The 12,990-nt window shown below is 40.1% G+C and overlaps 1 protein-coding gene across 15 annotated transcripts in view; it reads right to left on the bottom strand.

Annotated features, from left to right (window-relative positions):
• PPARG (peroxisome proliferator activated receptor gamma) overlaps positions 1 to 12,990 on the bottom strand; it is a 179,661-nt gene that overhangs the window by 29,080 nt on the left and 137,591 nt on the right. For 14 of the 15 annotated variants that reach the window (XM_058437279.1, XM_058437277.1, XM_058437274.1 and 11 more), the window contains one exon: positions 36 to 235. The exons of the other annotated variant lie outside the window; for it this stretch is intronic. In XM_058437279.1, the coding sequence (XP_058293262.1) occupies positions 36 to 235 (200 nt within the window). The remainder of the gene's footprint in view (positions 1 to 35; positions 236 to 12,990) is intronic. 15 annotated transcript variants of the gene reach the window in all.

The raw sequence follows: 12,990 nt of genomic DNA, 5'->3' as shown, positions 1-12,990 counted from the left end.
GCCTCCCCCAATGAAGACAGCAGAAGAGAACTAACTGATTTGTCTGTTGTCTTTCCTGTCAAGATCGCCCTCGCCTTTGCTTTGGTCAGCGGGAAGGACTTTATGTATGAGTCATACAAATGTTTTGCCAGGGCCCGGAGGTCAGCGGACTCTGGGTTCAGCTGGTCGATATCACTGGAGATCTCCGCCAACAGCTTCTCCTTCTCGGCCTGTGGCATCCGCCCAAACCTGATGGCTATAGAGGAAGAGGAATGACAGGATGAATCATTGGATTACTACTGCTCTGAACACACACTGTGCTCTCCCAGCCCTCGTTCCCACACAGTAGAAGCCCTCCTCCTCCACTGCTCTCGAGTTCTGGTTTCTGTCTACCACTTTGCTCATGTTTTTATTTCACAAAAGTAGCACAGACCATCAGTAAAAATTAAACTGTTCACTTTCATTTTTAAAAGTTAATGCATAATCCTGCTGAGAAAGTGAAAGAATTCAAGAGTTTAGCAAAGGGAGGAAAGTATGTTGACTTAAACGTGAAATAATTGAGAACCAACTCCTATTCATCCCTCAAGACCCAATTCAAAGGTCACCTTCTTTGTATCCCCAGCACTTGACCTAAGGTCAGGCACTTAGAAGGATCAACACGTTTCACGAATTAAAATACGAAACTGTGCAGAATTCAAAGTTGTACAGACATAGGCTTTGTTCTCAGGGAGTCTGTAAGATCTGTTTGTCTCTGTTAGAAAGAATATGGATGGTACTTTATCACATCTTACTAGTCCAGAGAGCACTTTTACACATAGTGGAGAGAAGCCATAGTTATCTCCCGACTCTCCAGAGTTACCACTTAATGATGTTTGTCAGAAAGACAAACTGGCTGCCTGTAGGGTGAGGAAGTGTGAAAGAAGATAATGAAAGAAAGAAAAGCAACAAGGAAAATGTAAGAGGGGTTAGTGGGGACTAGTTTGGGGAAAAAATAAACTGTAACTTTTCAACTCAGATATGTTTTCTTTCCTTCTTACCAATATATTCAGCAAAATATTATTTTGAATCATGTTCCTTTGGGAGCACACTTTGGGTTCTATGTTTCCCATAATAAGGGTACCTGGCCATCATGTCCACTTTCCCCCATGCATACATAGCTCTGTTCTTACACTCACGATGTGGTATCACAGCCATGTGTTTTTATGGTGATCAGCTTCACTAGACTATATGCTCCTCGAGCACAGAGACTGTCATATTTGTTTATGTCTCTAGCAAGACTCTCTCTCTGCTGAATCCCAGAACAAAGAGATTTTTATTTTATTTTATTTTATATTTTGAGATGGAGTCTTGCTCTGTCGCCCAGGCTGGAGTGCAGTGGCACAATCCCAGCTCACTGCAACCTCCGCCTCCTGGGTTCAAGCGATTCTCCTGCCTCAGCCTCCTGAGTAGCTGGGATTACAAGGGGTGGGCCACCATGCCTGGCTCAGTTTTGTATTTTTAGTAGAGACAGGGTTTTACCATGTTGTCCAGGCGGGTCTCAAACTCCTGACCTCAAGTGATTCACCCACCTCAGCCTCCCAAAGTGTTGGGGTTACAGGCATGAGCCACTGCGCCCAGCCAGAGATAGTTCTTTTATATGTTATAATGCTAAGGGTAGCATTTCTACCATGAGACATGACAGCACATGATAACTTTCCCATCTGAGCACTCTGTGAATATTACCTTGGATTTTCCCAAGAAAAAACTGACACGTACCCTTGAGTCTCAAATTCATAAATTCATTTCCATTGACCCTAAATAAATTTTATTGCTGACTAATACAACTATTGTTTTGTAGGGGCCTCCTTAGAGACCAGACTTGGGAGTTAGAGGGGAAGAAAATCTTACCTCTCAGTTGGGATTCCTTTAAATTGAATTAGCTTATATTTAGATACTTTTAGTGCATATATCCTTGGTATATGGCCTCTTCATATAGAAACCTTTAAACTCGGAGGTTTTGGTCAAAAATCCTGTTTCTCTACTCACTCTTCCCCATTTTCTTTCTGTGTTGTTCCATGGGGCTGGGGTATGGTTGTTCATATTTTTATCTACTGGTGACCCCAGCCCCTGGCGCTAGGCTCGTCTGGGTCCCTCAGGATATGACCTCATCTCACAGCACTGATCACAGGAATTAATCTATAATGTTTTCTTTCCTCCCTTGCCATATAATCTCCACAAAGGCAGGAATCTTGTTCATTATTGTATCCTCAGCACTTAGTACAATTTCTGGCACATATTAAGTCCTTGTCTGATGTATTTTGAAATACAATGGAAAGAAAACCCCAGATAGCATATTCTTTCAAAATCCTCTGTGACCTCCTGACCACTTTGCTCAGATATAATTCCTTATGCGGTTGGCCCTCCATACCCGCAGGTTCCACATGTGCAGATTCAACCAGCTGTGGATTGAATATATTTGGAAAAAAGAACCAATAAAAAATAATATGGGCTGGTGTGGTGGCTCACACCTATAATCCCAGCACTTTGGGAGGCCAAAGTGAAAGGACTGCCTGAGGCCAGGAATTTGAGAGCAGCCTGGGAAACCTAGAGAGACCCTGTCTGTACAAAAATAAAAATAAAAATAATTAGCTGGGCATGGTGGCATGTGCCTCTAATCCCAGCTACTCGGGAGGCTGAGGTAGGAGGATCCCTTGAGCCCAGGAGTTTGAGGCTGCAGTGAGTTGTGATAGAGCCACTACACTTTAGCCTGGGTGACAGCAAGACTCTGTCTCTAAAATAAATAAATAAAACAATGTTAAAAAGTAAGTCAAATAAAAAAATACAGTATAACAACTTTTTTTTTTTTTTTGAGACAGGGTCTCGTTCTGTCACCCAGGCTGGAGTGCAGTGGCACAATCATGGCTTACTGCAGCCTCGATCTCCTGGACTCAATCGATTCTCCCACCTCAGCCTCCTGAGTAGCTAGGACTACAGGTGTGTGCCATCACGCCTGGCTAATTTTTAATTTTTTTGTAGAGACAGGGTTTCACCATGTTGCCCAGGCTGGTCTCGAACTCCTGGGGCTCAAGGGATCCTCCTGCCTCCACCTCCCAAAGAGATGGGATTACAGGCATGAGCCATGACACCTGGCCATAAGAACTATTTATACAGTATTTATACTGTATTAGATATTATAAGTCATGTAGAGATGATCTAAAGTATACAGGAAGGTATGTGTAGGTTACATGCAAATACTATGCCATTTTATATCAGAGACTTGCACATTTAGGAATTTTGGTATCTGAGTGGGTCCTGTAGCCAATCCCAGGGAGTAAAGAGGGATGGCTGTACTATGTTCATTTCTTGTTCACCAGTAGTTCCCAACTGAGGAGTGGGGAGGGTAGGGGAGGCAGAGCATACCAGAGTCACTCGGTAACTTCTGACATTGTATGTCTTCCCTGGGACATTTTGATGGGCCATCCATCCACTCAATTAGGAGTATATAAAAAACCTGGGGTTTGGGACAGTTTATAAAAAACTTCCTAAATGCTGGGCTCCTGTTGTATGCATACATTAGCTCATGTATTAAACTGTTACTATACTACGACGTTGGTTTATATCAGTTATTCTACTCGAATATAAATTATATGAGTAACAGGTTTTCTCATCTTTGTTCCTAGGTGTAACAAAATACACATAGTAGATTAACAATAAATGTTTGATGGATTAAACTCCAAAATATCAGGTTTAAAAACAGACAGAAAATGAGACACTATGTCCATTAGGAAGTTTGGGAAAATGATCATAAGAAAAGCACTAAGGAAGAAGGCGTATTAAAAGAAGAAGGAATTCTGGCGTAAAACTCCGAGAAAATCAGTTATCCTATAACAAAATAGAGGCGACTAGAATCACCAACTATCTGCTGCTCCTGAACTTTTGTTATTTCACAGACCACACAATACCGTCTCTTTATTCAAGGAGTAATTATTGAATGACTATTGTGTGCCAGGCATGGTTCTAAGCTCTGATTCAGTTTTTACAGGTAAGAGGCTATAAACATATGCAAAACTTTACACACCTATAAAAGCAATTTTTTCCTAATGGGTAATCAAAAAAGTTAATTTAAATGGATAAACAGCCAAAGATAGCCACTTACTACATTTACTAGTCTTGCTTTTCTATCACCTAACAAATATAACCAAAAAATACCCCTAAAAACCATTTTAGAATTAGGATATATTAAAGTGAGATCCCTCTGCTATAATCTCACTAAAATGTATTTTTATAAGTTGAAGTTCCCCCCAAAGGCTAACTCCAGTGAATAAATTATCTGTATTGTTAAATGCCCATGCTACGAATTAGGTTCCATTTAACTACCAGTGCAACCAATTATATAGGTGATTTTAGCATTTTTATACACCAGAGGTTCATAAAAGGAATGAAAAATCGATCCCATTTGGTGAGATGAAATTCACATAAAACATACACAAATTTGAAATTGTACAGAAAACAAGGATTTTTATTTGCCTACTTTTTTTTTTTTTTTGTCTTTCAGCTGAGGCACGCATACCTTTTTTAAGGGGAAAAAAGCCAGTTTTATTATTTCGTTGCTTTTGAGTCCCACATAATCGTACCTATCTACCTCATGTGAGGTGATGAGAGGAGGCACAGGAAGTGTTTAACACAGTGCTACGCACATGGCAATGCTTAACAAACACAGCTTTTATTGCTGTGGTCTTGGTAACTATGGCTGCTGTGGGTTCTAGACCAGGTTGGTAGTCATGGCACGCTGACCTCTCTCCCACAGAGAAAGAACAGAATCTGAAAACCTAATCTATGTGTCTATCTGTCTGCCTATCTCTATTTCTATCTTTCCATCTTTAAGTTGTTTGTGAGATGGTGTTTTTTAGTTAAGTAATTCTTGAGCCTCAGGTTCTACCCTTTATGTGGAGAATCTGACAACCAAGAGGAGGAAAGCGATGGAGGTTGGGAGGTGTTTCCTGCAAGACTGAAGTGAGAGCTTAGAAATAGAAGATGAACATTCTGGATCGGGGGTCAGAACGATAAAGGTTGAGTGTACTCATATACAAGTGTATTTTTCCAAATCTTCTACCACTGCTGATTAATCTTAAAAGGAAAATGCTTCATGTCTTACTGTGAGTCACTGAGCGAGAACTTTTGGCCTCTCTGGAAAGCAAGGGAATGAATACTGCACTGAATGCAGTCAGGAAGTTTAATTTCTAGTTTCAGCTCAGTGACAAACTAGCTATGTGGCTTTAAGAAAATTACTGAACTTCTCTGGTCTTCAACTGATTTATTTACTGAATGAGTAACTTAGAAAAGAAGATTCTAAAGTTTCCTTCCTCTAGCTCTAAATTTAGCTCTAAAGTTCTACAAATGTCTACATAGTACTCAAGAACATGCTCTGCTCTCTTTTTAAAAGCAGTATTTGTCTAGTTTTTGAGGCTCAAAAAAAATACATTCTGTCTGTTCTACAGATCTGGCACCTGTCACACAGAGCAACTTTCAGAACACTGGCACACAGTTTCCTATTTGGAATAATTCATCACCTACAGAGAAATCTGGTATCTTGGTAAAAAAAATTATCAATATCAGAACTGATAGGCTCCCTTCAGGAAGACTGGGTCTGATAGAGACTCATTAACTTCTGGGAAAGCATATTAGCATTCCTTTATATAACACACTTCTATTGAGCTGAATGTAGCTACTACTAGCATGTCATAGATTCTGTATTGTGTATCTAGTACTGATATTGCTGAACACACAAACACCAAGCACATGGAATAGTTAGATGTCCTGCTTTTTGGATCTGGGTATAATGCTAAGAAACAATTAATCGGCATGTTTTTAAAACATCTACCTAATTGTAGGAGCATTAAAGACAAATGCTACTTAATTACTAAGGTTAATTAAAGCAGGTTTTCAAAATAATAAATCAGTAGAAAATAAAAGAATGAAATAAGATAAGTCTTATTTTTGTCTTTCCACATCTAAGGGATGAATTTGCAATCATTATCAGGCTTTTGAAAATTAGTAAGGATATGTCTTATGGTCAATTTTTCTACTTTTTATATGTTTGTTGCATATAAACAAGAACACGTGCTGTTGCCAATAAGTTGTTTTCCCATCTCTCTTTAAAATTTTTTTTTTTATTGACAGGGTCTTTCTCGATCACCCAGGTGGGAGTGTAGTGGCATGATCATAGCTCACTGCAACCTTCTGGGCTCAAGCAATCATTCTGCCTCAGCCTCCCAAGTGGCTGGACCCACAGACACGCATGATCATGCCCAGCTAATTTTTATTTTATTTTTTGGTAGAGATGGGATCTCGCCAAAACTCCTGGCCCAAGTGATCCTCCTGACTCAGTCTCCCAAAGTGCTGGAATTGCAGGTATGAGCCACTACACCCGGCTCACCTCTCTTTCTTTCCTTCCTTCTTTCCCTCCTTTCCTTTTTCCTTTTTTCCTCCCTCCCTCCCTTCCTTCCTTCCATCCTTTTTCTTTTCTTTTTTTTTTTTTTTTTAAAGAGACAGGGTCTCATTCTCTTGTCCGGGCTGGAGCACAGTAGTATGATCTTGGCTCACTGCAGCCTTGAACACCTGGGTTCAAGGGATGCTCTCACCTCAGCCTCCTGAGTAGCTGGGATCACAGGCATGCACCACCATGCTTGGCTCACTTCTCTTTCTTGAGGGAAAAAAAACAACTTGTGCCTGCTGGAGGTTCTACAGGATTTGGCAATCTAATAACTATCCTTTTGTAGTTCCTCTAAAGTAAAACAAGGAGCAAATTTAGCACTAATATTAAATTATTTTTATGCAAAGGTACCATTTTTCACACTATTTGTAGAGGACATTTAAACATTTTCTTAGGTTTCTTTCAAAAATGAAGACGAGCAAAACACCACCAGCTCACCTTCTAACTCAATCTCTGATTCCCTGAAGTCTTTCTGACATCCTTTAATTCATTCACTGAACACTTGGTTGATGCAACACTGCTACACAGATGGGGCTGGGGGAAAGGATGGAAAGGACATGTCTGGTAGGGGAGACTGGATATATTACACAGATGAGTCTTTCTCTAGTGTATCTCTCTGTACTGGCTCTGGCTTTTCTGCCCAGGTTGAAGGTTCTGACTCTACTATTGCCTCCTCTTTAAGCTATCTTTCCTCCACCACTGAACTTACTGAAAGAGTTGTTTTCACTCCGTCTGTGTTTGTCACTTTCTATTCACTTCTCGATCTACTGCAATCTAGCTTTGGGCTCACTGGGATTTACCGAAACTTTGTAAAAATCCTGAATGCTTTTCTCTCGGCCAGAACTAATGGCCTCTTCTAAGTTCTCAATAGACTTGAGCTCTTCAGTATTCTCCCAGCCTTTAACTCCGGCGACCATCCCCACCCTCTTATTTCTAAAATTTCTTGTCCTGGTTCCTGCTGTTCTGGGTCCTCTAACGTTCTGCCAGCTGCTCTCCAGATCTCTCTGATGGTGCCTCTCCCTTAGCTTGTATTCTGTGGTCCCTAGTATGACCTCTCTAACCTACAATGGGTGCTGATGATTCCTGCTCTCTCTTTACTGAAATTTGGAGCCTTATTTTTCACATCCTCCTATATTCCTCTATACATAGTTGCTGGATACTCCATAGGCATCTCTAACACAATATAAAACTGAATTTAAAATTTTCTCCTCCAAACCGGCTCTTATTCCTGTGTTCCTTTCTTGGTTAATTCATTCTATCACCCAAATTAGATATCCTAAATAATCTTTGACAACCTCTCTCCCTTCAGGCGCTTTTATTCATTGGTCACTGCTCTGATATTTCTCTCAATTTCCTTTCTTCTCACCCTTCTCAATGTCTTATTTCCTAATATTGCATTGGTCTTCAGATGGATTTCCCAAATCCAGTCTTTTCTCTATCATTTTTACTGCTATCGGTAGTTTTTTTTTTTTTTTTTTTTGGTAATATGTATCTGATCACTCTCTTGCTTTTTAAGGCAGAATGTGATATCACAGGAAGGTATGAAACACATAGAAAAGGAAGAGCAGGGAATCAGAAAAGTCTCATGGGAAGGAAGGCATTTGAATGCAGCCTTGAATGTCAGGTAGAATTTCCACAGGGAACAGACAAACATATCAACAGAGGCCCAGAGGTATCCAAGCATAAGCCATTTTCCAGGAACAGCAAAATGCAGAGTTTGCCTGAAGTGTGAGCGGAAAGTGGGCAGGGGTGGAGAAAGGAGGTGGGCTCCAACATGGGCGGTTCTGGAGTCCACGCAGGGTAGAGGGACAGGGCAGCTGGAGCAAACATGTACTGCCACATGCATTACGATTTTGTTACCTTTTCTGAAAGTTAAGATTTGGGTAATTTTTCTTTACACAACCAAGAAGACTAAAGAAAAAAAAGGAATAGGTTAGCCAGGCGCGGTGGCTCACACCTGTAATCCCAGCACTTGGAGAGGCTGAGGTGGGCAGATGACGAGGTCAGGAGATCGAGACCATCCTGGCTAACACGGTGAAACCCTGTCTCTACTAAAAATACAAAAAATCAGCCGGGCATGGTGGCGGGCGCCTGTAGTCCCAGCTACTCAGGAGGCTGAGGCAGGAGAATGGTGTGAACCCGGTTGGTGGAGCTTGCAGTGAGCCTAGATCACGCCACTGCACTCCAGCCTGGGCAACACAGCGAGACTCTGTCTCAAAAATAATTAATAATAATAAAAAGGAACAGGTTAAAGTTGAAATCTATTATTTGCCATTCAGAATTTTTCCTTTTCTCAATATACACAAGAGCTGCTGTTTGCAAGGCACTGAGAGAACTGCCTTAAAAATGTTGAGTGTCAATACCATTCAGGACATAGGCGTGGGCAAGGACTTCATGTCTAAAACACCAAAAGCAATGGCAACAAAAGCCAAAATTGACAAATGGGATCTAATTAAACTAAAGAGCTTCTGCACAGCGAAAGAAACTACCATCAGAGTGAACAGGCAACCTACAGAATGGGAGAAAATTTTTGCAACCTACTCATCTGACAAAGGTCTAATATCCAGAATCTACAAAGAACTTAAACAAATTTACAAGAAAAAAACAAACAACCCCATCAAAAAGTGGGCGAAGGACATGAACAGACACTTCTCAAAAGAAGACATTTATGCAGCCAAAAAACACATGAAGAAATGCTCATCATCACTGGCCATCAGAGAAATGCAAATCAAAACCACAGAGAGATACCATCTCACACCAGTTAGAATGGCCATCATTAAAAAGTCAGGAAACAACAGGTGCTGGAGAGGATGTGGAGAAATAAGAACACTTTTGCACTGTTGGTGGGACTGTAAACTAGTTCAGCCATTGTGGAAGTCAGTGTGGCGATTCCTCAGGGATCTAGAACTAGAAATACCATTTGACCCAGCCATCCCATTACTGGGTATATACCGAAAGGGCTATAAATCATGCTGCTATAAAGATACATGCACACGTATGTTTACTGCGGCACTATTCACAATAGCAAAGAGTTGGAACCAACCCAAATGTCCAACAAGGATAGACTGGATTAAGAAAATGTGGCACCATGGAATACTATGCAGCCATAAAAAATGATGAGTTCATGTCCTTTGTAGGGACATGGATGAAGCTGGAAACTATCATTCTCAGTAAACTATCGCAAGGACAGGAAACCAAACACTACACGTTCTCACTCATAGGTGGGAACTGAACAATGAGAACTCATGGACACAGGAAGGGGAACATCACACTCCGGGGACTGTTGTGGGGTGGGGGCAGGGGGGAGGGACAGCATTAGGAGATACACCTAATGCTAAATGAGGAGTTAATGGGTGCAGCAAAACAACATGGCACATGGATACATATGTAACAAACCTGCACATTGTGCACATGTACCCTAAAACTTAAAGTATAATTAAAAAAAAAAAAGGTTGAGTGTCGCAAAAATTTGTGAAATCTTTTCTCTGGATTTTTATGAAGCCACTGAGAAACTATTTTGAAAGTTGTCAGTTTTTTTTTTTTAATTACAAACTCTCTCTCATTTATATAATAAGACATCCTAGTCAGCAAAGCTAAGATTTCAATAGTTTTTAAATTTATGAAAAACATATTTTTAACAAAATCTCAATGTTATAGAGAAAACCTAACTGAATGATTCATAAATAACATGTCAATTCTTCTCTAGATTATTTTCTTAAATAGGTCAGGTGCAGTGGCACATGCCTGTAGTTTCAGCAACTCCAGATGCTGAGGTGTGCCCAGCCTAAGCAACACAGGGAGACTCCATGTCTAAAAATAGTAATAATAAATACAGAAAATTTTAAAAATAAAAAGTGCACTTAGCCTAAACTTACTATTTTATTATTTAGTTCATACATTAAAAAGAGCTCTGAATATGAATTATTCACTAGTCAAAATTTTTTTTTTTTTTTTTTGAGACAGGGTCTTGCTCTGTTACCCAGGCTGGAGTGCAGTGGTGCGATCACGGCTCACTGCAACTTCCACCCCCTGGGCTAAAGTGATCTTCCCACTCCAGACTCCCGAGTAGCTGAAACCACAGGCGCAAGCCATCATGCTCGACTAATTTTTTGTAGTTTTAGTAGAAATGGAGTCTTGCCATGTTTCCCAGGCTGGTCTCGAACTCCTCAGCTCAAGTGGTCCTCTGACCTCAGCCTCCCAAAGTGCTGAGATTACGGGCATGAGCCACCTTGCCCAGCCCACTAGCCAAAATTCTTAATGACTAAATAATTTTATTAAAAATAAAGAGGACAAGGCCAGCGTGGTGGCTCATGCCTGTAATCCTAGCACTTTAGGAGGCTGAGGTGGGCGGATCACCTGAGGTCAGGAGTTCAAGACCATCCTGGCCAACATGGTGAAACCCCGTCTTTACTAAAAATACAAAAATCAGCTGGGTGTGGTTGGGGGCACCTGTAATCCCAGCTACTCAGGAGGCTGAGGCAGGAGAATCACTTGAACCCGGGAGGTGGAGGTTGCAGTGAGCCGAGATCGTACCATTGTACTCCAGACTGGGTGACAGAGAGAGACTCCGTCTCAAAAAAATAAAAATAAAAATAAAAAATAAAGAAGACATATTTTTAAAATGTGATTACTATAAAGGACTTGGCAGCAAGATTTTAAAACAAAAATGACTACTTTGAAAAACTATAAAAATGCGTGCAAGAGCCCATCTGACTAAAGAAGCAACATTATCTATGAGTCTTTTTATCAAGATTCTGCAGACACCAGCTTCACTAACAAAGAGTAGTTGATGCAATGATCACTTGGTAAGTTACATGCACTGCTGAGTGGCCTAGGAAGCGGGTCTGTATTTCTGCTTCATTTTCATTTTGAGCTTTCCTCTAAGGGCAGTGTCTAGACACAGTAGTGAATTGATTGTGCTTGAGATGACTCAGGAAGGCTTCTGAGCAATCGGTGGAATTAACCCATGGTCTAGAAATGATGGGTTGTTAAATGACCAAAATAATTAAGAACGTGTGTTTATTTTCATTACTTGCAGGAAAAAACATATTTCTGAAACATATCAATCAGTCCATCACCTGGGTACTTTTTCTACCCAATGCTGAAAGTGAATATTTGAGAAACTATGTTTCTAACTGGAAGAATTCTGAAACTATGTTCTTCTACAACATGTAGGCGATGTGTCACAATGAAAATGAAAGTTCCTTCTGAAGAGCTGTAACCCTACATAGCCTAGGATGTCATTTATACTTTCTCTAGCCCAGAGGCTCTGGATTTCTGCCCTCAGGCTACATCACTACATAACCACCAAACCAACTGCCTGAAATTGCTGAGCAATTGATCATAACATATAGACCTGATTCAGATATATAAATTATATTTTTATTTTTATGGTACCAAAACATATAGGTGAAAACTTTCAAATTCAGGCAACTGACATGCCAGGTGCCTACATATTTGTGAAGACCAGAGCACTGCAAGACACAGAATAGCTGGTTGAAAAGTGAAAAATCCAGTGAGTTAGGTTGTTTGATTATACAGAATCATAGAATTTTCAAAGTGAAAGGACATGGTGATCACTGATTTCAGTGACTATCCAACAACATTAGCAAGAGCCCCTAGGGTTCCCTATCAGTTCCTTCAGAAGCCTCCTTCAAAGCTGTGAGTGCATGGCCAAAGGGGAAGCTACATTCATCAACCAGACTAATCAGAGACTAGAGAGCAGAAATAAGGTTAACACAGAATGGAGTACATTTGCTTTGGGGGACGTTCATGTTTTCTCGCACATACTGAAAACAGCTGGCTGCTGATTTTGGTATAACACTCAGAGCCTCTTTTGATAAAAAGGCATTCTATATGAACGAAAACCCTGTTGGCTTCACATTGGTCAAAGCAATGGATTTTAAATAGTGACTCAACTTCCTAGAAAACTTTGTATTTAGAAATGTTTTCTTCATGCAGCTAACAGACAAAACTAATCAAAACCTTGTTGTTAGTCTGATGTTTCTTTTCTGTGCAGCAAACAAACTCCCATAAAAACCTCTGAGGTTTTCTTAGCTATGTTTGCAATTTTTGAAGTGTTGAACTGCCTAAGTCTCTGATGTCATGACACTTAATTCCTATATTTTCTTGCTTTTGCTAGAACTGAACAAACACTCCCTATCAAGATTGACCCTCTAGAAATAAAATAAATTGTCATATGAAGTCAAAATGTGACCTATCAAGTTTATGATAGCTTTCTTTGATTTTATGGGAGGAGAAAATTGTATAATCCATACTATATAGGTTGGGGTTTAAATAATATTTGCCTATAAACAATAAGCAATTGGAGATTGATTTTAAGTAAACGTATGCAATGCCTGTAAGCAACAGGAAATATATCTTACATCAATGTATGCATTGCCTATAAGTAACAGGAATTATATTTTACATGAATGTGTGAAGTGATAATTTTTTAATAGGCAAAAAATAGTGTTAAAAGCGGAACTGGCATGCTTTCCTAGGCTGTCTCAGTGATAATGACCTCAAAGTCAATGATT

The sequence above is a fragment of the Hylobates moloch genome, unplaced genomic scaffold (assembly GCF_009828535.3).
Source record: "Hylobates moloch isolate HMO894 unplaced genomic scaffold, HMol_V3 SCAFFOLD_4, whole genome shotgun sequence".
Classification (NCBI taxonomy): Eukaryota; Metazoa; Chordata; class Mammalia; order Primates; family Hylobatidae; genus Hylobates; species Hylobates moloch.
This window is presented reverse-complemented; position numbering and strand designations above follow the sequence as displayed.